General features: G+C 43.8%; 1 protein-coding gene and 1 long non-coding RNA gene across 3 annotated transcripts in view; one reads left to right on the top strand and one right to left on the bottom strand.

The window, feature by feature from the left end:
• Window positions 1-1,423, top strand: part of LOC117937061 — a 57,745-nt gene extending 56,322 nt beyond the window's left edge. Inside the window, exon 3 of the long non-coding RNA XR_004655088.1 lies at window positions 1,178-1,423. This is a non-coding gene — a long non-coding RNA (uncharacterized LOC117937061). The remainder of the gene's footprint in view (window positions 1-1,177) is intronic.
• LOC117937056 (adenosine kinase-like) overlaps window positions 1-15,902 on the bottom strand; it is a 102,149-nt gene that overhangs the window by 52,172 nt on the left and 34,075 nt on the right. For both annotated transcript variants that reach the window (XM_034860705.1, XM_034860706.1), the window contains exons 5-6: window positions 9,141-9,313; window positions 6,914-7,022 (exon numbers count right to left, since the gene is read on the bottom strand). In XM_034860705.1, coding sequence (XP_034716596.1) covers window positions 6,914-7,022; window positions 9,141-9,313 — 282 coding nt within the window. The remainder of the gene's footprint in view (window positions 1-6,913; window positions 7,023-9,140; window positions 9,314-15,902) is intronic.

The following is a 15,902-nucleotide window of genomic DNA, read 5'->3' on the forward strand; positions in this document are numbered from 1 at the left end:
ACTGCCAGCTTGGCTCTGTAAAAAGGTAAAACAAAATCTGTCTACCTGCATGTCTAAAGTTCAATAATTTACACATTTAATGTTGTTTGCTTTGATTTGTATGAAAACGTAATTGTTGGTGGGCGCAGTGGGAGTGTTCTCATCATTGAATAGTGACTCCAAGAAGTTACTGCTGCCGGCCAAGAAATATTCCTGCATGTAACGCCCCATAAAACCTCAACGGACAGAGGAGAAACTCGTGTATCAGTATGCAAAGAAAGGCTATGGCAGTAAAAAAAATGCTGGCCATTAATAGTATGAAAATTGAGGTGTGATATAATGAAAATCTTGAGGATTAGAACTTAAATGAATGAATTATCAAATTGTTAAAAATTATTATATTATCCTCAGAAGTCATTAGTCTCTTTTAAAAAGGAAGAGAGAAAAAAAAAAGTTACTGGCAGTTTAAAATGGATCAAGGCCAAACTGGCAGAAGGAAGATATGCAAAGGCCTATTACAGACCATAAACAAATTACAGCGACATAAAAGGGAAAAATTAAAACTTGCAGAAGGAAACAATTCTCAAAGAACAGTGTCCAGCATCTGCTGCACAGAAATGCACATCTGTGGTGATTTTTTAAAGGCCACTTTCGGAAACTGTCATGTCTACCCGAGTGCTGCGGATGGTTTGTGATGAGGAGAATGTTGAAGTAATATTTATTCAGTTGAGGCTTCATGCTGCAGTGTTAAAATATAACAGTGTCTGACACTTAAATCTACTTAGTATCTTTGCCCAGGAGACACACTATCCTAAAGCGTCTGCGGTTTCATCATGTGAATCTTAATCAGATACTTAGCCAGTAGAGCAGGTTTTTACTCTCCCTGGTGAGAGTATCAACACATGGCCATCAGGCACAATTCACGGCCGCAAAGTGGCTATTTATTTTCTGCTCAGCATTACTTGACAAATAATTACTCAGTCTATTCAATTAAGCCACAGAACTCACACAAAATGGTCACAACATCCCATTGTAGGACTGAAACATTATTCTATGTTTCACAACTTGGTCTCATGAATAAAAAGGCACGCGCACACACACACACACTGAGAGCTTTGATGTAGACGAAAGAGCAAAGGGACAAGGTGATGGAAAGTAGAAATATCATTAAGTCAGAACTATTTCATCCATTTTACAGCAAGGCAGAGGAAAACAGACTCGTTGCCGGTGGAGCAGATGCACACAGTAATCCGGGGTGAAAGGACACGATGTTTTCCCTGCTGAAGAAGAAAAACTGTTTCTACAAGGTAACGTGGGTGTACAAGGAGAGAGTCACTCCATGCTGGAAGAGTAATATGGACTACAGCCTGGAAGTCTGCCAGAGTCCAAAAATGTGTCCCCCTCAAGAGGCAATTACTCAAGAAACAGTGGATTAAAGTGTTTTTTTCCCCACTGTTGTTGTTGTTGTTGTTGTTCAAATTAAGATGCTAGAAATAAATACTCACAAAATAAAGCCAGCACAGCCCTGCCAACTTTTAAGTATTTCCACACACATTTCTTACAAATAAATAAATAAATAAGTAAAAATAAATCACACAAATCTAAACCAAAATAGATTCCATTCATTGTGATGAGAACTTTCCCTCAATAATAACAGAAACGAAATGAACCTTGGCATCCTGTAAACTTTCTCCACAACAATTTTCAAAATCTATTTGCTTTTGCTAAAGCCTACTGTGTTTATGTTGTATCTTAATAAATATATTGAACAATTGGCAGTGGGCTGGTGAAAGACGTGCATTTACTAAAGGTACTGGACAGGTTTTTGTACAAATGTTGTCCTTACATCCGTATTTCAATTTTTGGCAAACTTTATACTCTAACTACTCCAATGCGCTTCAAATATGGGTTTCAAATATTGTCAAATAATAATCCAGTAATTTAATGCCTTTATAATAAAATAACAATCTGCATAACAAGTACTGTTACGTTTGACACTTAAAGTAAAAAGCTATTATGAGTAGGATTCAGAAATTTCTGACTTTGGTGTCTCCCAGTGGTTGTATTAAAGACGCTGTGGGACACTAAAATGAAGGAACTAAACAACACAAACTGCACCCATTTCACTCCCGAGCTGTGTTTGAAATCCCTCCCTTCTTTCCTCATTATTTAATGGACACTTAGTTTACTTTAAAGTACACTTTAGAGTAAAACATTTGTGACATCATTTTACATCAACACCAACTCATCACTGAGCTGTTGAGTAATACCATTTATAATTGTATCTATAAAATGGGATGCATTGCATTGTGGGATTATTAGCCATAAGTAGTTTGAATTATATGGACAGTACTTTATACTGCATTCATTTCACACTTAACAATGCATACATTTCACACACAATAAAATACAGTACAGACAGCACATTTAGTGTGTGTAGTAAATCCAAAGTGATTTCAAAAAAGCTTAGAACTGTGTTTTTTCTATGAACAGAAACAGATGCAATAGTATGTTTAGAATGCAGTACTTAAGCAAAACATCCAAATCAGGAGTAAGGATAATTGTGAACAACCTAAATAAATCCCACAGATGAGTAAAAGCCACAGGATGTCTCTGCAGCCTGCATCGTTTGGCCTCTCCACCCTAATTTACCATGCTCCGCCCACTCACGCCTGTGGAGCTGTCTGATCCTCCAGCAGAGCTGGGCCAGCCCATACGTCCCACTGGCACGGGACGCCCCACCATGAGCCAATCACCAAGCCCGTACTCCTGACAGCTCATTACCACTCAATTAGGCAGGTGCACCTCCACGCACAGCCTTCTGACAAATACAGCCCTCCCAGATGCATGTTTAACATTCGAGAGAATTATATAGTGACAGCAAACACTAAACGCCTCACCCTTATCACTTGATTGCCTCAAGATTTAAATCCTATAATTGGCCCAGGCCAGCGGGAGAAAAAAAAAAGCCAATAAATATGATGCAGTCGGCTTGTAATTGAACAATTATGAATTCATATTCATAAGATGCTTGCTGGCAATTACAAAATGCCATCTGATTAGACACAATTTGAAATGACATTGTGCCATGCTAAAGACACTGTGGTGTCAGCCTAATAAAGGGAATTCACATCATAGCCGTTGCTCGCCCACCAACATGACCCTCCAGAGACGGCACACATGCTGACACAGTGGCTTGGCCGGTGATGGACGGGACTTGGCACCCATCGCTCTTTGTCCCCTAAACCTACTGCTTACACTCATTCGCATGGAAAAATAACACCACCAAGGCTTGACTTTCAAATTTTAACACCACTGGGCACAGATTGTGCACATAACAAAACACAAGCAAGGCGAAAAAATGTTGATCCCTTGAGAACAGATTCTAATCAAGATGAAATGATTTACAAATCTATTTAATAAGGCTTGCCAGAAGTCAAACTTGGCATGTAAATGCGGTGGGGATTAAATTTCATCGGCAACCAAGACTGTAACTGATCGCCTGCAGACAAAGGGGGAGCCTGCCAGTTTCCCCCCCCCACCCCTCCACCTCTCTTCCCTCCCTCTTTCTCTTCACTGCCTGCATTTTGCCTCGTGATCCCTCCCTGGCTATATGGAAGGACAGGGGCAGTGCAGAGTGGTGCAGTACAGAGAGAAGAGGAAAGAGAAAAGAAAGAAAAAGAGAGGGTGGAAGGAGGGAGGAGATGGAGACAGAGGAAGGGAGAATTATTGGAGATAAAGTGCAGTGGTGTAAGGGAAAGTAGAAGGAGAGCAGAGGATAGAAAAAGATAGAGGAAGAGGAAACTCAAGGTCAGCGTGAGGACAGTTTGGTCCGCTGAGTTGGACAGAGACACAGCTGCAGTCCCCTCAGTGCTAATCAGCCCTTCGGCTGGCTGATGAGATGTCAGTTAGTTGGGTGTAGGAAAAACCTTTCTCTTCGCTTTTTTGGCCAAAAATTGCAGGGACTGGTGGGGCGGAGTAACAATGTGTGTGTATAAATGTGTGTATGCGTGCCACTCCAGAGTGTAAGCAGGCTGACGTTCTGCTTGTGGTGCCAGTATTGCGCTTTTTGCTGCTTTTGCCCTCCCCTTCGCCTCTTTTTCTTGCATATTATGCTACGGTGACTGAAGCTGAACTCAGCTTTCCCCTGCAGTGAGGGCAAGAATACAACTGCCAATTAATGCTATATGCAGTGTGCCAGTGTTAACAGTGTGAGGCATTCTATTTCAACTTGCGGCGCTGTGTGAAAAAAAAGGTTGGCTAGCTGTTTTCCTCAGGCGAGGCTAAACCTCTTGCAGGCTAATGGGGATAGCGCTATTAGCTGAAGGCGTAAACGAACAGCGTACACAGCTGTGATCAGGTTTGTGACCTAGCAGCACTGCAGCTTGTGTCTCATTGGGTGAGTTTTGCGTATCAGGCCGGTTGGCAGAGGCGAGTGTCTCCTCCGTCTATCCTTGGGTTATTTCTGACCATCTGTGCCCAGTCATTAACAGGCCTTTTCACAGTCAATTGTCTTGTTCGTCTCCCCTCTTCTTCGTATTGGTTACTTGCTCCGTGCAAGACCATGATATGGGCCGAGCACTTTCCTGAATGTAAATGGCATAAGTTAGGAGGGACCCATTTTATTAGACGAGGCTAAGGAGAGCTGTGGCGCCATAGGTTAATTCGAAGTGGCATCTTGGAGGATGCATCAAGCAGTGGAGATCAAATTACAGGGCAAAGCGCTCAGTGGTAAGAAAAACAAGCCAGTGGTATGCTGCAGAATGTGTGTGTGCATGCTGTGTGCGTTTAGCAGCAAGTGTATGTGTGTCTGAGAGAGGGGAGAAAGAGAGAGAGGGGGGAGCAAAGAAGACAGCAAAAGGAGAGGGGGGGGGGGGTGTCCATAGAGGGCTAAGGGGGATGGGAATGGAAGGAATGAGGGAGTGAAGGGAAGGAGAAGAGGCTAACTGGGCCAGCACGCACACATCAGCCCCACCAATTAGAGTCACTCATCTCTCCTTCACACAATACACCACCCTCCATTTCTGATGTTTACAATCGTCGGGGAAAGAAATAACTGTAAACATCACTGCAGTGGCGATGGCATTCAACAAAAAAAAAAAGAGATATCCTCTGCCTGAAATGCGTTTAGCCATTCCTTCTTCCCCCTCACGCCTTTGTTATTGGTCTTTGTGCAACGATTTGCCTAAGGACCCAGATTTCCTAGCAACAGCCTGCCACCAAACATTTGGCAGGAGTTCAACATTCTCTTTCTTTTTGAGAAATGGCAGTGCTGCCTCCCTGCTCTGCGTCTGCCACCAGCCCTGCTGCTGCTGCTGCCGCCACCGCCGCCGCCGCTGTTGGATGAGCCAGACTGACTGCAAGAGCCCTCTAATAATTCTGTTTTCATCCAATCACACCACATAGTAGCAGGCACCTTGAGAGCCTCTGCCAGGAATCATCAATCACCTCTTTAACACACTTGCTCCAACAAACACAGACGCACGTGCAAGCAAATAACATGCTAACATACACACATGCACGGGTTTTAGTAATTACGTTTACAGATTAGAGTGTACAAGACTGCGTATACCACCCAGCAGTTGTTTAATGAAAATCAACAAAGCACATTAATACACAGCAGAGGTTGGTACAGTGAGAGAGAGGGAGGGAGAAAATGTACAATCTGGCTGTAAATTGGGTAAATACATCGGAGTGCTCTCGACAAGGTTAATGGAGAGAAGAGGCCTTAGTGAACACCGGTCTAGACACGCCACGCTGTATTAAGTGGGAATAGCTGTGGCAGTGTATCTGGCTAAGTATTTTAGAAGTGCCAATGGGACCCTAAAATACCGAGTGATCCCCCTGTTTTGACAAAGAGGCCCAGGAGGGACGCTGAAACGACATTTGAGATTCCAAGCACTGACAAAACACCCATTTGTGGCCCTTCTATCCCCCCTCAAATCCCACGGAAGCTTTCCCTGCGCACAAGACTGTCGGATGTGGGCAAAACCCAACTGCCAATTTGCAGAGGATGTGCCGTGTTTGCTAATGCGAAGCAGAGGCTAAAAATGAGACCACACAAACTCTGGAGGATGGACTGACTGATCTGCTTTCTGGCACAAGCACTGACGGTTTGTTTTATTTTTTTTCCTCATTTCTTTTTGTTGAGAGGAGGGTTTTGTAATGTTTGTTTCTGCAACTGGGCAGCTAATTATGAAACCATCATTATTAGACTACAGTACACTCATGTTTAGAGGGCTTGAGGGCAACAGGAGGACCATTTTGAATTTCACTTGGGACAATATGCCAAGGAGTATGCTGATGGCTTGGCTATAATGCTGATTTATGCCGATAATGAAGCGCTTAAAGATGTGGAATGCAGTGCAATTTCAGAGCTATCATCTTGACTTGAGATCAGAGAAAATGTTGATCTGCCGGAATTAAATGTAATCCCAAACAGTGAAACATGAGCATGGCAGGTCATCCTACTCCAGAAGCTGTAAGTAAAGACATTACCTCAGTGGTGCAGCTTGAGTGTGTGGTTGAATGTCAAAGCGCACATCTGTCCTGTTCAATCTGTGTGTGTGTGTGTTTTTTTGTCTGTAGGGGGAAGATTATTAAGGAGGGGGTATAGCCGAATGAACTTGAATAATCAATTTTCACACTTTCACAGCACCTGTTGGCTTTTCTTCACGTAGAAAGAAATGAATGAATGCATTACATGTACAACAATTTCACACTGTGCTGCAGTTTCGTGGGGGGAAATGGGGAGAACGGAGCTGTATTGTCTCAATAGGTAACAGCTCATTACACTCGACAAAGGATGAATTGATATATTGACAATGCAAAATGTGCGCACGGGCATTTCTTGAATAAAGCCTCTTAACATTATGTCCTCTTCTGGCAATAGAGTTGGGGAACAGTCATTTTGAATGTAGAAAGTCTCACTTACCGCAATATAATAGACCTTGGCTTTCTTCACCAGCTCCCAGTTACTGTCCAAGTCCAGGTGTTTTTCCTTTTTGTAGCAGTTTGCCGCTGCCAGGTTAGCAACAAGGGACCTGCCGAGACAGACCCCATAAATCTTCCACCTCGCTTATCATCCATCTTAATTTTGTCTCAAAAACATCCCTAAAAACACTCGGGCCCCAGACTTTCCTTTGTTCTTTCTCAATATAAAAGGACGATAATGGTTTCTTAGAATGTCTGGATAAAAGGTAAAATAAAGTGATTTAGATGTCTTTATTTTCTTTCTTTAAAAAGAAAGGGGATTATTGCAAACACCAAGAAATAGAGATTCAAATAAGCAGAGGGATTTTCACAGCTGACAATGAGCCACAAATTATTCATATTATCACATGTTAAAGTGGTCCATTGCTAACAAAAGGTGGAAAAACAACAGAAATGCATTACTAAATGAACACTTGAGTTGAGTAGTGAGTGGTGGGAACAGGAAGTGATGGAGGTGGCATTATCTTAACATAGCCAGGCCTTGTGTGCAGTCGCTTTATGAGCGTCCATCAAAATGAGTGCAACCATCATCACTTAGGGGGGGAACTGTTAGGCAACCATATGACAGGTGGGTGCTGCTACAGCAAGAGGTCCACGCGGAAAATCTGCTCACCATGGTTAGCATCAAAGAAAAGAGTAACAGTGTGCTAAATTGATCAAAGTGCGATGATGATGTCCACGATATGACAGCAGGATTAGGACTGCACTTGACCTGAGCTGCAGTAATGGACTCAAAAGGTTAGAACAAGCATGAAAGACAAAATGAGTGTCATTACTGAGGAAGTCCAACAGACATGATTAAAGCTCAGCGCTCTTAAATATAAGCTAGATCAAATTATACAGTATCTTTAGATGTGATACTAAAACACTACAATAAGCTACTGGGAAACAAATCACTGATCGGTCCGTCCAGGAATTTGCAATTTTTCAAATTCTACAACATTTGAAAGATCTTGCCACTACTACACAAAACTGGTCAAAATGGGAAAAATGTTTGCCAATTTCACCAATCACCAGTTTTCTACAGCCAAGCTGGAATAAAAACCAAGCATCAATCTCCATAATGACATTTCCTCGTATTAAACTATGGTGACAAGGACAACTATAGCTAACTGCACATCCTACGTCATATGTATCAATTGTTCACATATTAACACAATTTATCGCGATAAAGCATATAATTGGCCAAAAATTTGGTTTGCATGATCTCTTAGACCCTGGACTGACTGTTTTATTGAACCTTTGTTTAAAAATGTAAGAACTGAATACACTTATTTCTTAAAAACGTTATTTGTATGCAGCATCTTCACAGATCTCAGAATGGTCAGATTGAGTATGAGTGGGACTTTTTTTTTTTCTTTGAAGATTTGCACTAATCAACGCCTGGGGTCTGACGTACTGGTACTCAATTCTTCAAAGCCATCAGCCTTCCAATCTGGGTCTGCTGGCGACCTTTCCTCCGGCCTCCTGAGCTGTCTGTTAAACACCTGTAAGAAATATTACAGAGCTTGTCTCCCTTAGCACGGCACCTGACCTTTTCAGGTGTCAGAGTCACATCAAACAATCCGACTAAGACCATTCAGTGGGGCGGGCTCCCGGGGCGGCCGAGGTCCCGCCGTTGACTGACTGACAACTCCAGTAGCAGCAGATTAAGGGCTGCAGAGGAGGAGGGTGTTTAGAGAAGGAGGTTATTGATCCACACCTGGTCTATCATGAACTGGAGCCCTCACTGTTAGTGATATATGTGTGTGTGTGTGTGCGTGTGTGTGTGCGCGCGCGCGCGCGGGCTTTGACCTCTGCTGTCTCAGATGTGCCGATGATGATGCTAGCATGAGAGTCGCCAGAGATGCCAAAGCCCCTTTAACAGCCGAGAAGGCTGACAGGTGAGAGCTGGGATAGCCCAGCCATCTCGAACACATTGCTACTGTCAGCCTATAGATGGATGACAACCCACTGGGGCGGCAGAGACTGAGTGGGGGCCTGGAAAAACACACTCAAGCTGTTCTTTTTCCTTTTGATGTGTAAGCTGAGCTATGATTCCCTGTTATGACTTCCAGCCCCGAGGAGTCAACTGCCTGCCTGAAGATGTAAAAATGAACCAGAAGGACTATTTCAAATCTGAGCGAGAGGGTCATTTCTTGGTCAGGGGTAACTGAAAGGTGGCTAACCTATTGTCTCCGGTAATACAGGCGGCACAGGTACCGGTTGGCTCCTCGTTTTGTTCATAGTAATGTGCGTCAACGTGGGCTTCTTCGGCCTTCTTCTTCAGGATCTCCCCGAAGTGGTCAGTACCGATGCACCCGAAGAAAGTAGCCACCTTGTGGGGTTTCTGGATCATCCACTAGGAAAGAGAAAATAAAAACAGCAGTTACAGTGAGCTCAGTTTACAAAATATAAGTCTGTTTGAAGGGTCAAGTTCAGCTAAGGCAGATGGCATACAAACTGTAGCTTCACAGCAAACATACTGCTTGTGATATACGAGGGCTGCGAGCTGTCGTAAACAACCCAAGACCGATTCCACTCCACATAGAGACACTATTCTCATCCAAGCACTCCCTCTTCCATGTGTGCTAAAAACAGTCTCATCTCTTTATTTACACAAACCCCATAATTCAAGGCTCCATCCTACTTATGCAAACACAGACTGTGTGTGTGTGTGTGTGTGTGTGTGTGTGTGTGTGTCTGCTACCACAGGAACCTCCCTGAACTACTCGTCGGCCATTTTTTTTGGTCTCAACAGTCCTGATGTACTCAGTGACTTTTACCTGATGAGAAGGCTGCTCAAATTCTACAGCGCTCAGGTTTAACCTCCAAAGATTTATTGACGTACAGTACGTGCTGCTGTTTGCTCGTTTTCTTGCAGCCTCCTGTTTTGTTGCTGACGGGGGCCCCTTGTGAATGAGATGTTGCTGCTTTTGGGGATGACCTGTATATGTGTGAAATTAATCATTTCACGCGACCAAATAGCATCTCGGTGGGGGAAGAAAAATGCATTTTCATCACCCATCCAGAGATACTCTCCCCTGTAATTTTGCACTCCCCCCCCCCCTTTGGTCTCTAGGTAACTAGTTCAGATGGAAAAAATAAATCAAATAAAAAAAATTACCCAGGAAAAATTCATGCGTCAGGTATGTTTTTAAACCAAGGCTGACAAATTTACAATCATAGCTGACCTTGTGGCTTTAACCTGCTAACAAAATCAGACAATGAATATTTTCACTTTTCTTTTTTTTTAATGACAAATTCCCCGTCATAATTTCCCATCTTCAAACATCCAAAAGATTCAGAAGTTATATAAAACAGCAAAGAGAGACGTTAAGTTTAGAAGTAGCTGCTTTAGGAATGACAAACTATTAAGTGATTATCAAAATAACAGTCATTTGATTTTTTTGTTGATGTCGACTAAGAGTTAATAATTATTTATGATATCATATTGCTTAGCTAATCTTTTCAGCACCAGTGCCAACAAAATGAACAGTAATATTGCCACATATGCCTGCTGTATCTTGGCCCATGAGCAGGCCTACCATTTGTCATCTTGGGTCATGGCTCAGTCATTCAGCTGTGCCCCCCTCCCTCCCCACCTGGCTGACAAGTACAAACATACACGCGCAAATCCACAGCAAAAGCCGACAGAAGCGAGCTCTTCTTCCCTAACCTCTTGCTGCAGGCACCTCACACTTATCAAGGTCACTGGCTCGGGTACACGTCAAGTCCTATCTGATTTTCTCTTTGCCGTGATGAGCTCCAAATCCAAGGTTAGGAGCTGCGGGCTGTAAATAATGACAGCGCGGCCCCTTCATTTGCAGGCCTCTCAGGTGGGAATAGAGAGGGCCACTCAGGGGCCCCGTCCCTCTGATGACAGCATGGTGAATCACAGTGGAACCACGGACCTCGCAACTATACCCCCCCCCACCTCCATCTGAACTCTCCTGCCTCCTCCACCTCCTCTCGCTCTCCCTCTCTGACCGTCAGCTATACTCTCACTGCCAGCTCAGCTTGTCATTTTACAGGGTCATTAACAGACACACATACACACTAACATGTGCATGAGTACACAGTGCACCCACGCACGGAATAAGCTGACATACACACACAAACACAGAAAAATTCTCTATAGTGCCACAGCATCAAAACTCCCTGCCTTCCTATAAAACCCACCCCTGCTTTTGCCAGAAGCTGCTCGCCTACTCCAATAAACACAAAGCAGAAAAGATGAGAAGAAAATGTCTTCATTATGGGTAAAATTTTTTATCTTGGAGGTTTTTTTCCCCCCTCCTCTGTGGTGCACAGGAGCAGGGAGTTATATCAATTCATTTCCATCCCCAGCACCCTGCAGACAATCCCTCTCCATTCCAAGATTATGTGAGATAATACCTCTATTATGACAAAAGCGCTATTCGCGGGGTCGCCGAGAGGTCAACCAACCCTGTGCTGGGTATTCATGCTTAGTCACATCCCAATTATACCGCAGTGGCAGAGGCAGAAATTGGCAAATGTACATCAAGGCGCTTCATTACTGAGGGCTGCTCCAGTGAAATTAAGCAGCAGATGAGAAAGAGTGAGATTTGCCCCCAGGCGGCATGTTAGATAGATAGAGAGAGAGAGAGAGAGAGAGAGAGAGAGAGAGAGAGAGAGAGAGAGAGAGAGAGAGAGAGAGAGAGAGAGAGAGAGAGAGAAGGATGTTAGAAAGAGGAAAACTGTAAGATTTCTCTGAAGGTGTTGGGAGCTTGTATCTTTCACAGCAGCTCATGTATATTTACTTTACTAGGGAGAGCACCGGTCCCCAACGATTAATAACTTCCCATGACACACCAAAGCGACATATCTCTAGATACGTTTAAATACGGAAGGGAAACCTAATACAAACAAGCGAGAAAAAATATCCCTGAAAAGCAGGGGGTGAGATGCTGCAAAGGTATACATGCTACAGGCAAAATGATAAGTATACATTATGTTAAGGGAAGAATAAGTCTGCCGTCTCTTTCTGTTTGGCTACCATTTACCCAAATAATCTCACTCATAATACTGGCCCCGGAGACCCCAGATATAGTTATTAATTATGACATCTCATGGTTGCAATGAGCCCCACTTGGGGAGCTGACCTAGGCATGCTCCTCAACATCCAGCAGCTGCCACTCTTCACTACGGTGGCAGCCGCTTCGCGTGGCAGCTTCCAGGAGGGCTATTACACAGCCCAGATGAGATGAGGCGGCTGAATGTTTGGGACTTGAGCGCTCAGACTGCCATTAGCACTATAAGCTATTACATACCCTCTTCTTCTTCCTCTGTCTCCCCGCTCACTTGCAGCTGTATATTGATGAAGTGGTAATGGGACCTCTAGTTAGATATTCCTCCTGTAAAAACATTGTCTTGTTTTTAGTCTCCCTCAGGGGTCAATGTATTCTCCTAGAGTTGCTGGGAATAATTTCTGCTCTATTAATGATGTAATTCCAATGCAATTCAGATCTACTGAAGATGCTGCACAGTGGGCCTTTGTGGCGTGTTGATAGATGACACTGTATGTTATCCTGCAGTTCAAAGCTGGTTGGCCGTCACTCCAGTTTCCAACCTCTCACACTACTCAGTTCATCCTTAAAAACAAGGAGAGAGGAGAAGTCTCTGGTCTCCTCAATTCACCTCACCAGCGGGGTCCTCTTGAGAAGAACATGTCCGTGCCTAATGATGGTCACATTAATTATAGGATTATCAACCCAGCAAAATTCAATAAGGTTATTTATAGAGGCCTAAAATAGCTAAGGGCAAAGGCACTAGACCCCAGGGTAGCCTGTAACAGCCTCCTCTCACTGCCCAACCTTTTTTTTTCGAGTCAGAGGTGGGGGCTGATATCCGTGTTACTTTTTACTGTGCAGTTAAAACAACTAGCAAACATCTGTCCATCAGGACCTGTCATGGCAAACGCTTTTATATAAAGCACGGCAGAGCAGAGGGCCCTCAACACGAGCGCTGACATTGATGAGGTCTGGCAGCTTCCATTAAATCACTCTTTCCTGTAAAGCGCAGGGCATCAAAGCAACCGGCCGAGAATTTTTCACTCAATCAGGTAACACACAAGCCACCCTCACCCCTCCTCCAACCACCAACATATTCCCTGTCCTCTCAGGGGCTGGAGCCTTCTGGTCAATAACTCCAATCACTGCAATTTCATGCACAGTTAGCCATGTTGGGGTGCTAGGGCGCTGCTCGCGTTAGGGTTGCATATGTTGTTGTTACTGTTGTTTTTCTTTAATTTTTTTCTCTTCCCTGGGAGGGTTGATAAGTGGGGTGGAGACCTGTACTGTGTAAAAGTGGAGACTAACCAGGGCTAGCATGCTTGCTTTAACCCTGCCTCACCACAGCGGGCTCCCTGCCAAGCCATTAAAAGTCTCTGTGCACTGCTTCAGTGACACAGCTAAAAGAATAGAGAGCAGGCAAGAGAGCTGTAAATGATCAACACGATAATGACCTGATTATCAGTCAAAGGCATGGATAAGCGCTCTCTCCAGTAATTTCCTTTCAGATCAGTCAACCACAGTCTCCTTTCTGCAATCAACACTCAAAGGAGAGGCATAGCATGTAGCCCGATGGGAATCCGGCCCAATATCAGCTTCAAATATCCAGATCCGAGTTGTCTTCCAATCAGTGCCTGGCTCGTCCCTTGCTGACACACCAGCATGGTGGGGAGGCTTGTGTATTACTACTCAATTCTCCTTTTGTAATGGTTGTTTCACAGTTGTCATGCAGCTTTAGGCTCTGGCTTCAGGGCAACATAAAGCTGACTGATGCTCTAATGATGTACAAGTGTACTCTGCAATCGGCAAGCATTTGGACAGTGACTCATTTCCTATTGCTCTGGCTGTACTTTAGCATACTATCTGAAATTCAATAACAACTGCATATAAGGGACTGACTCTTGGCTTTAAAGAGCCCTTTAAACTGGGACTTTAACTTCTTGGAAAACTGTTTCTTCCTAGAAATGAGATGCATTTCAATGAGGATCTTGTGTTGCAATAGTAAGTAGGCATGACCAAGAAGACCAGCCTATAGAATCAAACCGACCCTGATGTAGCATTGTTTTACACTTCGATCCATCATTGTGCTATATCCCACCACAACAACCCATTTCTAAGGGAATAAAATCATATTAAAAGGAAGTAATAATACAATTTCATAGACCCTTTAAAAGGTGATCACGGTTTACATGCTTACATTTATTTCCATAGAGTGAACAACAGGGACTTGTGCCAGTGCGATTAGTTGAAGATGGAGATGCATTTCCTCATCAGTACAACTATTGTTATGCAAATAGACTTGAGACCGTAACAGGATTACATAATCAAGTAACTTTGAAGATGGCCTTTTATCGCTGATTTTTACTTAAGATGGCGATTAAGAGGATGATTTGTATTATGCATGTGATCTATGCATAGTGTGTTGTATTTGTAATCAGCCACTGTTGATAGAGCGGTGTGTGTGGGGGGTATGTGTGTGTGTGCGGTTGTGTGGGGTGGGTTGGGGAGGCATGTCTAAGGGCATGGAAATGACAATGAGATACATGTGGCTTGTCTACAGTAAAAGTCAAGGAAGACACGGTTTTTAAGTAATTTATGCCTTAATTACATATCTGACAGTGAAGAGATGACAGGAAATAGTCCCAGGCCAGACAAAAACTGGGGACATTGTGGTTCAGCTCCTTACATCTCTAGGCCACCACAGCACCCGATATATATTGTTTCTCCACGATATGCGAAGACAGCTCCGGCATTTCTTGTGAGTATAGCGTAACTCTCTGACTTTCTTTTTATTCTCAATTTGAAAATGTGGAGAGGTACATGGAAAAATACCAATTGTGTTATTTTGAAACCAATGTGCTCGATTACAGAGCCAACACAATAATAAGTGAGTCACTGTTTAAATACATGTGGACCGCAATGTACAGGACATAAGCAATTGTTTAAAACCCAACAAAAAAAGGGAGAGGATGCTACAAGTGAGAAGGAAATAAACAGTCCATCGATACTAGAAACTTGTACACTACCCCAGGGGAGTGGTGTTAGACAAGACACCAATACAAATGTAGGCAGCTTGCGTTTCTGCATTCACGTGTTTGGAAGACTGGACGGCAGTAGGGGAGAAGACACCTCCCAGGAACAACCCCCGATAAGCATCAAATCCTATGACTTGCTGACACACTCCGTAGGTTCTGATGTTAACAACGACAAGAATGTCCCCAACAATATCTCTGCGCTCTCTTCAGAGAGCAATCAAAGTTCAACACACACACACACACACACACACACACACACACAAATCAGCAGGGATGTGGCGCTGTCCCCAGGCGGCAAGTTTATCTAAAAAGGAAACACCTGATTTCTTCTTTTTGGCTCCTCTTCATTCCCTGCCTCCCTTGTTAAACACACAACCTTGATTTTGTTTTTGTTGCCCGGGAGGGGAGAATTATTTACAGGATAAACAAGGTGATGTTGTTTCAGTCAGTCAGAGCCAAACTTCCCTATCGCAGCAGCAAAGAGGCAGACGGGTTTACCTGGTAGGCATGAGGGGCTGAGCGTGGTTACAGAAGCTTCACAATGGCGGGCCGTACAGTGATACCTTTGAAAGGGGGGGGAGGAGAAAATGCCTCCACACTAGATTCATGGACTGGGAGTCCCAGACTGTTGGGGTCTGACCTATTTATCTGAGACATTGGCGACTATAAAAGCCCATGAGCCGATTCACTGAGTGTGTGTGTGTGCGGATGGGGGTGTTATTAAGTGATCATAAAGTGGCATTTGTGTTGGCAGGGGTTGTTGCCATACAAGGTTCAGGCGGAAAGATGATGAGGGACCTTTGCAGCTAAAGCCCATAATCCTGTCTATGGTCCGTGGGCTCCAGCTGGTAAGAGTGCAGCTGTGCTCGGCCCCTACACAGGT

The sequence above is a fragment of the Etheostoma cragini genome, chromosome 21 (assembly GCF_013103735.1).
Source record: "Etheostoma cragini isolate CJK2018 chromosome 21, CSU_Ecrag_1.0, whole genome shotgun sequence".
Taxonomy (NCBI): domain Eukaryota; kingdom Metazoa; phylum Chordata; class Actinopteri; order Perciformes; family Percidae; genus Etheostoma; species Etheostoma cragini.